General features: G+C 36.4%; 1 protein-coding gene across 4 annotated transcripts in view; it reads left to right on the top strand.

Annotated features, from left to right (window-relative positions):
* TXNL1 (thioredoxin like 1) overlaps positions 1 to 16,562 on the top strand; it is a 43,248-nt gene extending 26,686 nt beyond the window's left edge. The window contains exons 4-9 of one of the 4 annotated variants that reach the window (XM_055559704.1): positions 3,917 to 4,039; positions 5,716 to 5,785; positions 7,651 to 7,823; positions 10,143 to 10,247; positions 14,869 to 14,911; positions 16,330 to 16,562. In XM_055559704.1, coding sequence (XP_055415679.1) covers positions 3,917 to 4,039; positions 5,716 to 5,785; positions 7,651 to 7,823; positions 10,143 to 10,247; positions 14,869 to 14,907 — 510 coding nt within the window. In that variant the 3' untranslated portion in view covers positions 14,908 to 14,911; positions 16,330 to 16,562. Of the gene's footprint in view, positions 1 to 3,916; positions 4,040 to 5,715; positions 5,786 to 7,650; positions 7,824 to 10,142; positions 12,810 to 14,868; positions 14,912 to 16,329 lie in introns of all 4 variants that reach the window. The other 3 variants (XR_008706851.1, XM_055559705.1, XM_055559706.1) reach the window with 3 other exon arrangements.
* The last annotated feature ends 1,804 nt before the right edge of the window (positions 16,563 to 18,366 follow it).

The raw sequence follows: 18,366 nt of genomic DNA, 5'->3' as shown, positions 1-18,366 counted from the left end.
GGAATGAATGATGCTAAAGCCGAAACTCCAGTACTTTGGCCACCTCATGCGAAGAGTTGACTCATTGGAAAAGTCTCTGATGCTGGGAGGGATTGGGGGCAGGAGAAGGGGACAACAGAGGATGAGATGGCTGGATGGCATCACTGACTCGATGGACGTTAGTCTGGGTGAACTCCGGGAGTTGGTGATGGACAGGGAGGCCTGGCGTGCTGCGATTCATGAGGTCTCAAAGAGTCAGACACGACTGAGCGACTGAACTGAACTGAAGCAGGTAATTTCTCTAGTTGCCTTTTTGGCTTCTCCAATTACAGTACGGGAAATAGCAGTTTCTAATCTAGCTAGAAAATCAGCATACGTTTTATTAGGTCCTTGCAATATTTTAGTGTAGCTACCTGTAGGCTCCCCTTGCGGAGTAATTTGATCCTAAGCTTCAAGGGCTACTGTTTTAATTGTTCATGTAACAAAGGATGGCACTGTATTTGAGCTTCTATAGTGTCAAATTGTCCTGTACCAGTTAGCATTTGGGGAGCACCAGCTCGAGCATTTCTGTTAGCATGATCTCTGCTAGCACATTATCCATTGAAGATATTATCCTGGTTTAAGGAGAGCTTTTATTAAAGTTCGCCAATCATGGGGAATAAAATTTCCAATAGAGGATGTTATAGAATTTAGAAGTGCTTTAGTAAAAGATGAATGTGGGCAGTACATAGTTATAGATTTTTAAATTTGTTGCATGTGATAAAAGTTAATACCCTCATATTGTGGTATTATGTGCCCTTGAGCATCAGGATTTCTAAAAACTGGAAAGGCGGAAAAACCATCAGCTTCAGAGACTTGTGATTGCAAAGCCAGCAATTCAGAAAGCCTCTGTTGTGAAGGAGAGTGAGTAGGTAGCAAATTCTTACAATTAAGAGAATGTGGTAAAAACTTATTATTGTTATTCAGAAAGGTGTTGTCAGTTTTAATGTCAAAAGGTGTCTTAGGGGAGTCATTGCCAGAATCATTAGCTTCTAGCAAGGGAGAGACTTTGGGATTTCTGCCCCCTGGCAGGGGAGGAGCGCTTGGAGCAACTGGGGCAGGGCTTGTAGGAAAATCTAAAATATTTTATGTTGTTCTAATTGTGCCTTTTGTAAGGTTTCATCATCAAATTCATATTCACATAATAAGTGTTCTGCCTGTTGCCGAATATCAAGAGGGCTAGAATTACCTTGAAATGGCAGAATCACAGCTTTAATGAGAGCCCACAGGGGCCAGAAATCTATCGGAATATTTTTTCCCTGTCTGGTGGCTCATTCAACATTCTCTGACCCATTGCCAGATTTCTAAATCAAAACTACCTTCATCAGGAAACCAAGGGTTACATTCAACCACTGTCTGAAGGCAAGCCTCTATTTGCTGGCGTGAAACTGGAAGTCCCTGAACTTTAAATAAGTGATGAAGTAAAGTAGAAAAGTGATGGGGCTTTCCAGCCGTTTGATCCATGTCTTAGTACTTACCGACCTCAATAGGCCCTTGGGGTCACTCCGTCCAAACCTGCCACGGGTACCAGGCCCCTGTTCGGGTGCCACTTGTTGAGGTCCTTTAATGGACTGGAACCTGGTGGTCCGGAGTCAGCAATAAGAAAGTAAAAGAGAGAGAGAGAGGCCAACATGCCCTGGTTTACGCAGAAAACCAATAAAGTTCTTGACACAGGGCTTGCGTCGCTCACGAAGGCACCAGGCGCCCTCTCGAGGGGGTGAAGGTACAGCGCGCCTTCTTGAGAGGGTCTTAGAAGCCCGGGCAGGAAAGTGAGTGAGCACGACGGGTTTCTACGCTCCAGAGAATTAGCTGGGTGGAGAGAGAGTGAGAGACAGACAGACAGACAGACATGGGGACCCAAGCTCTGATGAAGCAAAGGTGTTTTATTCAACATAGTGTGGGTATATATACTGTCTTACAAGGTAGCTATTTTCAGCAAAGATAAAGATCAAAAGTCCAGACTTACAGATTATCAAGGAAACATAAGGCAATCCATATCAAAGAGAGAGGGCTGTAAATAATCACTTTCACCGTATGGTTCATAGAAAGGAAGAGGGTAGTAGATAGTTACTTATCACCACATGGAAAAACTAGCGAAGGAAACACATGCATTCCTCGGCCCCGGGAGCGGTTTGCCACCCCTCTTGAACAGAGGATTCATGACAGATCCAAAACAGCACACAGGAAGCCTCCTGTTAAATGCTTCCTGACACTTCTCTTGTTGCCGCCTCGTAGCACGGACTCCAGGGCACGTGGTCTTCAGTAGTTGTGGCTCGTGGGTTCAGTGGTTGCCGCCTCGGGGCTCTAGAGCACAGGCTCAGTAGTGGCAGACAGGCTTAGCTGCTCCACAGCATATGGGATCTTCCCAGATCAAGAATCGAACCTGGGTCTTCTGCATTGGCAGGTGAGTTCTTTACCACTGAGCCACCAGGGAAGCCCTGGAAAAAATATTTGACAGAATGCAATATCCATTTATTCCTAAAGCATTCAGTAAAATTTTAATGGGAACACACTGGAGACATTCCCACTGAAGTCAGAAACAGGGCAGGGATGCCCACCGTCACTGTACTCTGTGGTGTTGTGTTGGAGGCGTTAGCCAGCACATAACACTGGAAAATGCTAAAGGACGCCACAGGGAGCAGTTAGCAAAATTCAAATAGGAGACATCGCTAGGCCGAATGACTGGATTAAAAGAGATTTAAGAGACATTAACCAAATATACTTGTTTATACTTTTCTTGGATTCTTATTCTGAGTCTAAACTGATTCAACTGTAAAATATTTGAAACAGTTGAAGAAATTTGAACATTGATATTAATGATACTAAAACATTATCAGTGTTACAGTCATGGTAATGATATTGAGGATTCTTTTTTTAAGGACATGTTTTATGAAATGCTTATGAACACACTGAAATGTTCATGAATAACAAGAGAAAAACGTCTAAAATTTACATGAAAATAATCGGGAAGAAGGTTGGGACTGGTTGCAGAGTAAAGGTGAAACCAGAGTGGCTGTGAATTGATGATTGTTGTATCCAGGAAGTGGGCACCTGAGGATCACTGTGTTAGTCTGTTTATGTATGTTTAGACTTTTCCGTAATATAATTTTTTAAGTAGTTATTTGCTATTCATCCTTTTTTTTTTTTTAACCATTTATTTTATTTCTTTGGCTTGTGCTGGGGTCTTAGTTGCAGCATGCAGGATCTTCAGTTGCAGCGTGTGGGATCTAGTTCCCCTGAGTAAGGATGGAACGCGAGCCCCCTGCACTGGGAGCTCGGAGTCTGAGCCACTGGACCACCAGGGAAGTCCCTAGTTCATCTTTAATCTGAACTCTTCTTGGATATAGGTTTAAAGAGTGCATTATCACTAGAAGAGGGAGGTAGGCTTTCTTTAGATATTTTGTAGAGATTTATTTTAATTTGCATATTTTCCACTGCCAAACACTGTTACTAAAAAAAGTGTAAGTTAGCATTTAATAATCTTTGTGTTAAAGACTTGGTTTTAGATACTTATTAAGTGGGCTAAGCCTCAATTTGGCTTTAATTATTAGTGGTAGATATCAGAAGTTTAGACAAAAGGGTTATTATAAAAGTTTTAGTAACTTTTAAATGAGATAGCAATTTTTTAAGTCAAGAGAGAATTACTCCAATACAAATAAAAAGTTTAAAAAAAAGAATCACAAGGATGTATTGTACAGCACAGGGAATAAAGTCAATATAGTACAGGTTATTAAAAAGATAGGTGGAATATAACCATTAAAAATTGTTAACCACAAGTGTTGTACACTGAAAACATAATTTTTTAGAGTTTAAAAGAGAATTACATATTTACATTTCTTACTAAGATTTTTATACCAAATCCAAATGCTTTGCCTAAAGTTTTGGTTTAAATTTTCAGATGGATTTAATGCCTTTTATTAACAAAGCTGGCTGTGAATGTCTGAATGAAAGTGATGAGCATGGATTTGACAACTGTTTACGAAAAGACATGACCTTCTTGGAATCTGATTGTGATGAACAGGTAACTGAATGCTTGGGCTTGTAGAGATTATCAGTATTTGTGTCCACACACGTTTCCATCTCATGGTTTCATGTCTCTCCTTTCCAGATGATCACTTTTTTCTTACTTTTTATAACCATCTCTGTCCTCTGACCCTGTCAACTCACCCCCTTTCTTTGTTTGTTTATCCCAGCTGCACTGCAGAGAATCACAGAAGTCTTGGATTGTCCGGAAGCCTGGGTTAAGCCTTCACTATTCTTAAGTCCTTTTGTTCATTCTTGAGCTGCCGTCATACTTTCTACCCACTTAAATGACACTCCTTTATGTCTAGCCCTCACTCCCAGTGTAAACGCCCTCACTCCCAGTGTAAACCTGTTGTGTTTCCCTGTATCTCCTGCAGTGTTGTCGCAGAGGAAGTGGGGTAGTGTAGTTCTGCCTTGATCACGCCGTCTCTGTCTTTATCTTACCTGTTATTTAAAATTTTATTGTCTTAAAAACATTTTTCTTATTTAGTTACTGTACCATTGCCTCTGCTTTGTCCGCATTCCAGTATATCTTTTATATGTTCACAAAAGTTACTTCTCTAAAATATAAATCGTATTTATATTCTGATTTCTTACAAGAGTCAAATCAGTGGCTTCAGGAAGAGGATGTCATATGCTTACTAACTTTATCTACTTCCAGCTTTCTACTCTCATATCCTCTTCACCTATGGTTCAGGTCCCTAAATGGGTCATGTTTATTTCCTGACACCCAAATACAGGTCAAGTATTAAAAGTACTTACATAACTAAAGAGAGTAGTCTGAGTATTTTCTTAAGCAAATAGACCACAGTGATTTGAAATAAATCTAAATCCCATCTTCCTTTGCTCCAACCAGAACTGTCTTACTTTATTGCTTGAAAATACCGTCATGTTGTGCGCCTTGTAAACGGTGCCCTAAATTAATGTGATGATTGTATCAGAAGGGCTGGCTACAGCTTCCCTGAAATCTTCCTGCTGAGGAAACCTTCTTCCCAGGGTGGAAGCATAGAGGTATCTTCATCAGACAAAGTTTTGGTGGAAGGAAGATTGAGTGAAGGAATCAGAGAGAGGCGTCTCAGCAGTTTTGTATTTCAGTTCCCTCGGGTGGCTTTCCAGATTCAGTGAGTCAGATTCATTTAGGATGGAAGTTTAGAGGTTACTAATAGAGCTGTGAGTCCTGTTCTCTTGAGTTTTGAATCAAATAGAGTCCATTTGAGATCTAGTCTCTCCACATAACCTGTGTGCATTGTCTCCAGATTGTCAAGTGACATGGGTAGATGCAGCCACAGATAAACTGTTTCAGGAAATATTAAGCTTAGTATGTTAAAATACATAGTTTAAGTTTTAATTTGGGGGTTTTGTTTAATTTGTTTTTCAGGTGGGGGGGAGTGGATGTTGCCAGTTTTTAGGTCATGAGGCCTTAGGTTCTTAACATATAATTTTAATTAATTCTGTTAAATTTTGTTGTTATTCCTTTATAAAAAGAATAGGTTATTGTATTTCTCAAATGTCAAACTAATCAAGTTACTTTCAGCTTACTGATATTCTGTATTACATTGTTTATGTTAGGTGAATTAAATTTTTTCTGTTTAATTATTTTAATTCTCCTTAGCTGTTGTGTTACTTAAGATGTTTAACAGCCCTTTAAAAATGAGACAATTATTTTTTTCACAGCTTCTTATTACTGTGGCATTCAATCAGCCTGTTAAGCTTTATTCAATGAAATTTCAAGGGCCAGATAATGGTGAGTAATGGGCAGCTTTTCTATAAAGTAACTTTCTGCTCTATAGACCTGCTGGCTTATATTTAAAACTTTTCTTTGTTTTAAATTGTGTATAGTTGATGTACAGCAGTATGTAAGTTTCAGGTGTACAACATAGTGATTTACAGTGTTTAAGGATTATACTCCATTTATAGTTATTCCAAAATATTGGCTGTATTCCCTGTGTGTATCCTTGTAGCTTATTTATTTTATACACAGTTGTTTGTACCTCTTTAATTCCCTAACACTACCTTGCTTGTCCCTTCCCCTCTTCCCTCCTAGTAAATAGTTTGTTTTATTTCTGAGTCTGTATCTTTTTTTGTTAGATTCACTAGTTTTATTTTTTAGATTCCACATAGTAAGTGACACCATGCAGTATTTGTCTTTTTCTCTCTGACTTGTTCCACTTAGCATAATATCCTCCAAGTCCATCCATGTTGCTGCAAATGGCAAAATTTCATTCCTTTTTATGGTTGAGTAGTATTTCATTGTGTATATGTATATACTCCATCTTCTTTTTCCATTCTGTTACTGGTCCCTTAGGTTAAAACTTGTTATTAAATGGAGGTAGAGAGCTCTTGTTTTGGGAAAGAGTGAAATTGTTCTTGGAACAAAGCAGTGACATATAATGTAAGATTATTGGGACAAAAGTAATTTGAAAAAAAAGTCAACTTTTACCGTTTTCCTCTTCATCCGAAAACAAAGGAGTCCTTTCTTCCAACTAAGAGTTCTAAGTTTGAGGTAGCTGTTTTTCAGGGTGGGAACTGGGGGAGACTTATTTCACATTCTTCCTGTTACAGGCGATAAAACTAAGGCCCTAGATCCTCCTGTGTGTGCTCTAATTATAGTTGCACTTTCTTTATACATATTATGATGCTGCAAACATGATTGTGCAAATTTGGCATTTCCCATTCTGTTCAATACAGAGTTGGCCTGACTCACCCCACCCCCTTTTTTCTGTTTCTTTTTTTTTTTTTTGCTGCTGGGAATGGACATGGGAGGGAGCCTGAGGTGGGGAGAGGGGGCTAGGATTTGTTGTTGCTTTCTTAGTTGATTGGGAGAAACAGTGCCCTGTTTATCAGATGGCATTCCCTTAAGTTATTTACTATTCTAAGTTTCCATGGGTTAATGATTTTTTCACTAATAAAATTGTTAATTTATTCTGAAAATACAAAGTATTTGTAAAAGCAAATGCCAAAGAAATGAGTATGTAAGCAGTATGGCTATGCTGAGATTCCTCAGTCAGTCACAGGGTACTGGTCTGAAGCTAGAGAGACTAAGACATTCTACAGAGTGGTTTTAGCACTGAGCACAGCCTAATCCCTAAGACGAAATTTGGCAGTTTGTGTAGTTAATTTCCTCTGGCTAAATATTGTCACTGATAATGCTTTTCTCCTAAATAACAAAAGGTGCCAGCTGATGGCAACTGCAAGACGCAGCTCAGTGTTTCTTTTATGAAACTTCTCATCATCCTGCATGTGCTGTCAGACTCCACTGCCGCCTTGCCAGTACCTCCTCCCTGGGAGCTGTACATCCCTCATTGCCTGTCTCTTACAGTTGAGGGCAGGAACTCTGTGTATATGTTTGCGTGTGCATGTGTGTATGTGTGTTTTAATCTGGTATCCATAGTATTTAGTGTAGTTTCAGCAGGCCAAGAATATACCACTAAATATCTATTGAGAGAGGAGGAGTATGGCTGTGAAAATACTCAGACGTTCTTAAAATTTCTAAAGAGAGGTAGGTGTGTGCATATGTGGGCACGTCTGTATAGAGTGAACATAATGGTAAAGAGGACAAAGTATTATATGTTTGATGTTAGCATTTAATTTTATTCTACCGTTCTATAGGTCAGGGTCCTAAATATGTAAAAATTTTTATCAATCTACCGCGATCTATGGATTTTGAAGAGGCAGAAAGAAGTGAGCCAACTCAAGCTCTGGAACTAACAGAGGATGATATTAAAGAAGATGGTATTGTCCCTCTTCGTTATGTTAAGTTTCAGAACGTTAACAGTGTAACTGTAAGTAGTGTTTCATTCACATGTATGCAACGGGTTGTGGGTGACAATTTATGCCATCTTCAGTGTCCTAGCTGACTCAAGTTATTCTTAAAAATGGTTAACGGTCCATTTGGCTTGAAATGCATAAAAATGTCTAATGAGCTAATTAAATTTTCTTCTTTTTAATTCATCTATGTGCCCTAAAAAGGAAGGTGGATTTTTTTAATTTGTAGGTTTGTCAAATACATATATATATATATATGGCATGTATATGCCAACTTTTGTTAAAAATTTATTCTAGAACATTTATTCTTAAACCAGATACTCATTCTTCCTTCGTACCTGGTAATGAGTGAGGATACGTTTCTAAAATCCAATTTACTTTTGAATCGTGTAGTGGCCATGATCTCAGTAAAAACTGACTTTTTAAAAGCATAATTTTGTGTTACCTTAATTTACATTACAAAATCAGCAGCTTTTTAGCAGTTACTAATTGCTTTTTTGAATTCTAGTGTTAAACCCAGCACATGCTTCTAAGCCATCTGTCAACCAGAGCCCATTCCATCAGAGCAGGGGTTTAGGAGGGTTAGAGTAGAATGCCTAGAAAAAGGAGTTGGAACCAGCACAGAGTCACCGGAGCACAGACTTGCCAAAGGAGTGTAATTTCTTTGTGTCAGTAGATTCCGGTTTTGTAAATTAGAAGAATGTTATAGCTGTGTTCATTTTGGGAAGCTTTCAGTGGAATTTCACAGAATATACTTAGTGGTAAGATAAAGGATTATATTGAGTTTTGAGTAGAAGAATTTTACCTGGATGAAATTAAAGAAAATGGTTATATCAAACTGGAACACTGGTTATGAAATATTTTCTTGACTTTATTCATTTGTAACATATTTACAAATATTTGTTACATATTTGTAACATTTGTAGCATTCAATTAATAACACCTATTGCTTTATGTAGTGATGGGAGGAAGGCATTTGCTTATTGGAAAAAGCTCTTTAAACCCAGAGATCCTAATGTAATCTCTTCTGTCTTTGAGATCATTGAACATAGTTACTTTGTGATAGGTTCACAGTCTTTACTGTGTCCTATTAAATCATACTTTTAAGCTCATCATTTTAGTCAGTGACTTAAGTTCAGACACAGAAAGCACACTTGTCACTTTTTTTGATGATTAAGTTGAAATCGAAAAGACAGTTTTGATCAGAAAGTCTAATCAAAATAAGTATATGAATTTTTAAGAGAGTAAATATAAACTGTCGTGCTTAGATTAAAAAAGCATTGCAAATAAATAGAGAACTACTTTAATAGTCTACTTATTATAGACTTGAAGTTTTTAATTGGTCAGCTCAATTCGAGATGAACCTGTGGTTGCCTAAAAAAACAACAAAACTGATTTTCATCTGAAAATGGAAAAAGAATGTTGCCCAAATCAAGAGAGGCAATATTCTTAAGTAGACAGCATCTTGAGTATTATTTTTAAAAATGGAGCAAATTTAAATAATCCAGTGTATTGAAGAAGAACCTATGAGTAAAGCGTCTGTCTCCTAACATGCTGAGGGAAATTTTAAATAGAAAGTATAAAAGAAGCAAGCTTAATAAAACATGCAAGGCACAGTATGGGCTTCCCAGGTGGCTCAGTAGGTAAAGAATCTGCCTGCAATGCAGAAAGCGCAGGTTTGATCCCTAGGTTGGAAGGATCTCCTGGAGAAGGACATGGCAACCCACTTCTGTATTCTTGCCTGGAGAATCCATGGACAGAGGAGCCTGGTGGACTACAGTCCACGGGGTCTCAGAGAGTCAGACACGATTGAAGCTACTGAACACGTACAGAGACGAGCTTAAAAAAACATGAGAAGCGGAGGGTAGTTTTAGGAACTGATTTCCAGCGTGCTCTTTTTTCTTTTAACATTTTAGGGAATAGAATGAATGATGGCGTATCAGAAAGAATATAACTGCCAAGATTTTCCTCAGTAAAAATTGTGGTTTTAGTAAAATTTCAGTAACATTCTGTCCATTGTAATCTTGAGTTTCATACTCTTTCAATATTCCCTGTAAATAATTTAATTTTGACCCTTCAACATTATCATGCCAAATCATGCAGAGCTTACATATGTAAGTATTCTGCCATGATCCCCCTGGACCAGGTAAGAACAGCCGAGCAGACAGTAGAATTAATGATGCTATAGGAATCCTAGTGTAAATGTAATTTGGACTAATCCTTATAAAGAATGGAAGGTATTTTTATTAATAACCTAAGAAAATCGATTAAATCTTTGAGCATGTTTATCAAAAAAGAAGTGTAATCGTTAATGGTAAAATTATTTGTGTGTGTAGATATTTGTTCAGTCCAATCAAGGTGAAGAAGAAACAACAAGAATTTCATATTTTACTTTTATTGGGACTCCAGTCCAGGCAACAAATATGAATGACTTCAAACGAGTAAGTTTGTTTAAATGATATCTAGGAGAAATAAAAATAGTAATTTTAAAGAAATAACTTTAAAAGTATCAAAATCATATCATGAAATCTTATAAGGATAAACAGAAGAGTAGGGTCTTCTAATCACATTTTTAGATTTCTTACTAAGAGAAATCTCTAATAAAGATAAGTCTCATTGACACAGTGTCTATTAATGAATGGCATCCAAATAAGAAGGTATAAATTATTGTTTTGTTATAGAAGGTAGTTAGGGATAGTGAAAAATTGGAGTACATTAAGTCATTATTAGTGACTTTTTAAGAACTTTTGCTTGTTTATATTAAGATTTTGATTATCATTGTTTCTGATGAAAACATATTTAAAATGACAATGATTTTAATCAAGAAGAATGGGCTCCTTTGCTTCACTGAGATGCTTTCAAACCATGTCTTTGTGCTGAAGAACACATTTCAGCAAATAACTCTTCAGTGAACAGGCATATGTGTTCAGTGGCTTTTTTGGTTTGGTTTTTGTTTTTGAGGACATACTCCTAAGGTTTGCGTAAGAATTTATGTTACCATGGGACCTTTAGAAATGAGAGCATTGTACTTCTAACTGGTAACGATTCCTGAGGATGACTCTTAAAATACACAACCACAGAGCATAGATGTGCCATCAAGAACTTTATCAGTACAGAACCCAGTTGCTGTACTCAGATTAAGTGTGCAGCAGCACATGAGATGTAGGTATTGCAGTATTTCCGATGGCTGCCTCTGGCAGGTGGTCTAGAACTTGGGATGATTACTTAGAGAGGAAGCACATAAGCGTTTCCCCAGGGCTGCCAGTGTGTGGAGGAAGAGGCACCTGGTTTACCAATTTAGACCCCTGTTTTGGGAATTGAAGCCATGAAACACCCAGAAAACTCATTCTTTTTGATGAGGTTTGATTTTAATTCAGTTGCAGGAAAATAAAATTTCATAACAGTGGATGAACTTATGAAACTGGACACTGACAATAGATATTTTAACATCGTTTTCCAACTGCTGTCTTCCTGTCTCACAGCGTAGTTAACTTTTGGGAGCTGTAGGAACAGTTTTGTTCTTAGATCTGTCATGTGGGATGTTTGACATACGCATAATGACAGGTCAGAAGAAGCAGAGATTAAACATCTACGTTTTTATGATACGAAGTGTGCTGCACTGGGAAACTGTGTGAGCAGCAAAGACGTTCTGGCTGCCTGCTCTGCTCCTTTGCTTGTTTGAGTCACATGCCGTTGGATTTGGCTTGAACCGTGCCTTGCGTAGTTTGCTTCTAGCGCAATTCTTTCCTAAGATCTGTTACTCTAAATCCCGTTATTTCCTCTGGTTTCCTGGCTTCTCACCTCAGCTTATGCTACTTGATTTCCATGTTTCCTCCAGGTAACCCCTACTCTTACTTATCTTCTTACCAGCCTGCCATCCAGTTACAGTTTTTCTAGTGTGCATTAATAATTGCCCATCTCAGGATGCGTCCACCTCTTTAACATCCCCTCTCCTATCCCTAGCTCTTCCCTGGTGGCTTAGTGGTGAAGAATCCACCTGCCAATGCAAAAGATGCGGGTTCAATCCCTAGTTCAGGAAGATCCTCTGGAGAAGGAAATGGCAACCCACTCTAGTATTCTTGCCTGGGAAACCCCATGGACAGAGGAGCCTGGTGGCTACAGTCCATGAGGTCACAAAAGAGTCTGACATGATGTAGCAACTGAACAACAGTTCACATCTCTTCCAGCCTATTCTCTCTCTTTTTTGACTACCAAACTACCTTTTTTGACTCTTTAGGATAGTAGAGGTATTTTTCTTTTCTTCTTTGAGAGTATTTCTTTTTGTTCTATAATACCATATGTTTAACTAGGTACTTTTTTTACCTTATTAAAAATGACTGTAAAACAGTAGTACTCAAAACTTGATGGTCCCAGGACACCTTTACACTGTTAAAGATTGTTGTGGCCAGTATTTATCTAATACTTACCATCTTAGAAGTTAAAACTGGAAAATTTAAACAATATTTATTAAAATTATCGTGTTAGCACAAGTGATTTTTTAAAATTAAAATACTTATTTTCCAAAACAAAAACCAATTTTGTGAGAAGAACATTGTTTTACATTTTGACAAATTACTGTATACAGTCTAGTAGAATCCTCTCATTCTCATATTTGCTTCTGCATTCAGTCAGTTTTGCTATCATAAGTCATGTAGCCTCTGGAAAACTTCATTGTATATTGTGAGACAATGAGAGTTAAAGAGGCAAATAACAATTTATTTAGCATGATTATAAAAGCACTTTTAACCTTGAAGACTCCCTGAATGGGTTTCAAGGTCACCCAGCTTGGATCACACCGAGAACTGCTGCAAAAATTATGTAACAGTGTAATGGTCTTCCTTCTTGGTGTTCTGGACTTCTTAATCTTTTGCTTTTATAATGTCTGAAAAATTTTGTTTGAATGATTTTCTTATGTATATTAATGTTACATTTTCTTCCAGTAGTTTCTGAATGAGATTGCACTGCTTGTGTCCTCCGTTGTCCTGTAGTTTTATTTCTCAAAAGTAAGCTAATATTTTAGTAGTTTTCATATTGTGCCAAGCCAGCAACTTTAGCGTAGGAAAGCTACAGTTAAAAAGCAGCTTATGTTTAACTGAAATTGGCCTTATTGAGAGTCACTTATTAAAAGCCATCAGTGAGTTTGGATTCTAGTGAAGGAAATAATAGATGTGTGCTCTGATCCTTGTAGTCCCTGTGGTACTGTGTTATGTGTAGTCATAATCTCTGATAGTAACAAGTTTATATTGTTAAAGGGTAATGCCCTAATGTTTGGAATGCTAATCAATATAAATCAAAGCTTAGTTCAAGGCAGCAGTGGGCGCTCTAGGTAGAATGGAAAACAGGAACCCTGGGCATGGAACTGAGATGGTGCAAGTCCTTCATTCAAGGACAAGTCAAGTACGGCACTTTCTCTTTACTTATTTAGTCAGTTTGACTTTTAAAGGCATTCCACACAGTAATTAGAATTTAAAATTTCAATATAGATTTGGCATGTGTTTTATCAGCACAGACAGGAGAGTTACCTCTCTGTGTAGTGAAGAGAATTGTATAAAATGATTTTAATGAATGATAAAATAGAATTATGTAGCATTTTCAGTTTCTGTTTTTATGTTGCATGAGTTGTTCCTAGTTAATTTTAGTTCTCAGAATGTCATTGATATTCTCCTTAGGTTATTAAGATGACAGAAGCTAAGGTAATGCTGTTGAGTCTTGGTTGTGGAGAGAAGTCTTAGACCACCTCGCATACTCTTACAGTGTTAGAAGGTCATACTTGGCAGATTTGGGAGGCTAGAACATACCTTCCGTTTTTCTGTTTTTGGCTCATAGGAGGCATTGTGCCCAGATTATAATATATACTTAGGCTATCTGTTGTTGTAGTAAATGTATTCTATATGTTGCAGCATGAAGAAAGCTTGCCATTTTAATTGGAAGTAGATGTTTTCTTTGCAAAAATATGCTCTTCACATGGTTTGCTTTATTTTAATACAAAAGTAATAGAAGTATTCAGAACTGAGCAAAAGTGAAGGGGCTTCTGCTTCTTAGGGAATGAGGTGCATGTGAACAGCAAAGCAGATTTTCTATCGTGGTAATAGAAATAGACTTTTCTTAACTGGCCATTCACCGTATCAGCTATTGTTGTAACATTTTTGTCTTTATTTTTCAGCTTTTTTAATCCAACTCAAATGAACTAAAAACAGAAGATTTTTAAAAATGAAGTAATATAAAGATTGACCTTATCTCACTCTACTCCCCTCCTTGCTTCTCTGCTCATCTAGCACCTGTCTGCTCTCACCCTTCTCACGTTCTCGCCATTGCTGGGCAAGATTTCTACAGCTTCTGTCATCTGGATCAACCCCCCTGTTACCTAGATTGCCTCAACCATCTCTGTCTTCAGATCTCTTCTAGTCGATGTTCCTCAGTTGGCTTTATTTTGTTTGAGCTTTTGTTCTGATCTTGCAACTGGGCGCTTTAGTTTCATTACCATACCAGGTTACTCACCCAACTTTTTGTTTGTTTTTACTTTCTCCTGTCTCATTTAATTTTGTACTACATTTTGAGAAATAATATTGCAGTGAAACTTACATTGTCATAAATATTTTTAAATAGTTGGATAATGTTTTAATCCGATCTAAAGTTTGTATTTTTAGAAACAATAGAATCATTTTGGAAATCAAATATGAGCAGTTTCACCAAGTTCTTTTACATCAGAGCTAGTGTAATATATTGATTAGGCTGATATTGAGAGATACGGGTTTTCTCATTGGAACTGTAGCTCTAGAATCTTTTTGCTGATTAATTATGGGCCTGTCCTCTACTTTGCCAACACAAGTGAGTTCAAGGCCAGTTGAAAGACTTACGGACTAAAAGTTAGGCTGAGTTAAAATATTAACATAGACAATCAATGGACTCTTTATTGAATAAATATTTTTGACACTTAATTTTGATGTACCAAAACTTTTGTTTGTCAGAGGTGTAATATAAAGACTTAAAAGTGAATAAAAGAGCTTTACTGTTGGGGTGAGAAACTCCTTATTGGAATGCTGAATTTCTTCTTTTTTCCAGAGAATACACATTGGCAAGTTGAGAGTTATCAGCCTGTGAAACAGTATGCAGATTCGTGTCTTCTACTGTATCACATCTGCTAAAATGTTAATTTTTAATATTAATTGTTTTTGTTTTCTTTTGCTTAATCTAATAGCTCTGTGTTTGTGTGTTCCCAAGTGATATAATGATCAACAATGCTTTCAGTGCTTATCTGCTTAAATTCATTTGTGGTACAAATAGCGCCACCTTCCCTTCTTTCTTAGGAAGACTCCCCCCTCCCCCGGCTCTTAAAACCTGAACTTCTTACTCTCATCTACATACTCTTTTATGAGACTGTCTTCTGTGTCTTTTTTGGCTTTTTGGACTTGGTAGCACGTGGTTTCCTTGGATTAAAGAGGAGTTATTTTAAAGCAATAAAAGTGTTTTTCCTCAAGATGGGGAAAACAGCATTTCTCATAAAATGTGATTAGGAATTCAGTAGAATGGGTTTTTATCATCTTTTCCCATGAATCTGGGATTCCCAGAATCCCAAGTTCTGTTTTAGACCAGATATGTACTGAAGATCTTTGTGAGTTTTGCTTGATTCAGACGCTGCCTTTTGGATCAGAGTCAATTTAAAATATGAAAATTGTACTTACAAATGTACATAGAAATTTTGTTATATGTAAATATATGTTCAGTGGCTTGCAAGTAGATTTCCTTAGAGGCATTTCTGCCATGAGAATACATTATTATGAACTTTAGGTTTAAAGTAAATTGTTTGATTAGAATGTAGATTTAGAACCTTCCCATAGAGGCTTTGTTTTCTAGAACCATTGTTAGAAATCAGATTTATTTATTATAGTTTCATGCTACCACGTTTATAGCAACCTAGGACATTTTTTAAACCTTGCCATAGAAAATTTTTCTAATCATTGACTGAACCTAGATTTATTCTTTGTATTTTAGTAGTATATTTTAGTAACCAGGATTTTTTAAAAATAGAAACTAGGCAAAATTAGTCATTTTTAATCTGTTTTCATTGCATGTCTACATATTGATAGAAAAGTCTAGAAACCTGTCATCTTGGGCATGAAGACATAAGTTTAGCATACTCTTTTAATTCTACATTATTTTGTGATCAACATTTGATATCTAATTGCCTAAAAATAGTATGCCAATATGTTTCACTCATGTAGCATCATCTTTTTATTAACTTCTCTAAACTGTCAACCTTGTTTTGAAAAGTTGCATTACTTTTTCTTAAAACAGTGTGAAATACCAAAAATAGCCTGCATGTATTTTAGTTTTAATTTCTAGAGGCTGGGAGGGGAGGGAGTGTCACGGTTTGCTTCAACAATGAAGATACACTGCATGCCAAAGAAATGCAAATACAAAAATTAATATAGGTTTTAAAAATGATAACAGTAGTATTTTGAAAATAACTCATATGTCTAAATCAATAAGAGGTATATATAAAGTTATTTTTGTTCTTCCTAGGTAGTTGGAAAAAAAGGAGAAAGCCACTAAAGGTACAGATGACACTGGAAGACCATGTTGCAATCAGATCTACAGCTCCTGGATAATTGCTTGATTCTCGCCAGAGACTTTCAATATTTCATTCATTTCCATTACCAATAAATCATTGCTTTTGTTCAGATGGTATCACTAGTGTTTCTCTTGTAACCTTAATACATGCAGTTGTAAATAAAAATAACTACTTTTGCCAAGCTTAACTTTTGTTGTTCTAAATAAGTATTTTCTCTTTCCATTTTTGTGAAAATTGGACACCTACTGATTTTAGCAGAGACTTCAGTGTCTGATAGTGTGTTGATCAAAAGCCTGTTTCCCTCCTTAGAGGAGCAGAACTGCTTTAGGAACTGAGGCATGTACGTGTGTTGATGTGCGCACAGCACGTGATTCTGACAGGTGGACTTGGGAAGGCTAACTGTGTTAGACTCATAGTTTGTTCAACAGCAGTTGGGCATCTGGGCTATAGAAAACACCCACATTATAAACTACCAGAAATAGATTAGTTTAACGAGACTTAACTGTTCCCACCTAAGACTGTCAGAGGGAGCACAGATTTGATACCCTTTTGGATAGACTTAAAACTTGAGTCATCTTTATCAACATATGTTGAAAGGTATGTTGAAAATATATGTTGAAATCCAACAGTAGGAAAAAATAAAGTACTGTGAATTCATGAAGCAGCAGGAATTGATATCTTTTAATGAAGTATTTATTATTTTAACTACCAAATGATGCAGTGTAAATATACAGAGAACTTCGTTTAAGGTTGAAAATGAATTGGCCACGTGTATGTTTAAAAGGTCTTTCACAAAAGGCTGGCAAGACCATCTGTTCCGTATGACTTAAAAATCTTAAAACTATAATCTAGAAAGGATTAATTAATTTTTTTAATTTTTCTATTTTTAAAACTAAAATTTGATTTTTAAATTTCTCTGAGTATTTTAAAAATTCAGTGTTTGAAAAGAGTATATAAGACTTAATTTTGATTCAGTTAATAGTAAATTTGAGGGCTTATTTGTCTAGGACTATGATCAAGATACTGATTTGCCTTTGAGACACCAATGTATTTATACATGTTTCTGAAAAATAAAAATTATGTCCAGTTTTTGTGGTAATCACTTTCTGAAACCCTAGTGTCACTAAGTAATGTTTAGTTACTTTGTATGGAAGCACATTAGCTGGTCTGTGGTGATGTCTACATAGTTTATGTATTTCCTGATTATGTTGCCTTGGATCAAATGGAAACAGGCAAGAAGTAAAATAAATAAAAGTTTATAAAACACTCCTTAATAGAGACCATCTCAGATTAATCATGTCTGGAATTAAGGGCGAGATTAATATCAGAAGTTTTGTTTTACAATTTGTACATTTAACAAAACCTCTTCAGGTAATTGTTGAAACTGCCTCACCTAAAGTATTGCTGACCTCATTTTATTTATACTTACCAATTTGAAAGTCCAGTGAAAATAATTTCATATTTGTAAAGGATTGGACATCAGACTTACATTGTTTATGTGAATTTCCTATAACTCAGTTGATTGCATAATACAAACATTTCATAATTATTCAAATTGTAAACAGTGAGAAGTGAATGTTTATAGGTAACTGTAGCATGTTTCACTACAGGAAGTTTTACAAATAAACATGTGTAGTTGACATAATTTAAATTACCAATCTGAAATGCTGATGTTTCTCCTATAACTGTGTGTGTGTACCACACACACATACATACATACATTTGTATATATAACACTGAATTTTTCAAATGAATAGAAAGAGCATTTAAAAAATGTAACCCTAGTTATTGTAACTGAAACCATCCATAGATAGTATTTTCTAGAAAACAGTAAGTTTATTTGTCAGACATAGCAAAAAAACAAAACCACAAACAACTCACAAAACTGTTCTCTTGATTTTACTTACATTTTACATCAGGATGCATGCATTATCTGGTGTGAAATAATAATGAAATAGCCTATCTATAACAGAAACAAAAATATTTCA

The sequence above is a fragment of the Bubalus kerabau genome, chromosome 21 (genome assembly GCF_029407905.1).
Source record: "Bubalus kerabau isolate K-KA32 ecotype Philippines breed swamp buffalo chromosome 21, PCC_UOA_SB_1v2, whole genome shotgun sequence".
NCBI lineage: Eukaryota > Metazoa > Chordata > Mammalia > Artiodactyla > Bovidae > Bubalus > Bubalus kerabau.
This window is presented reverse-complemented; position numbering and strand designations above follow the sequence as displayed.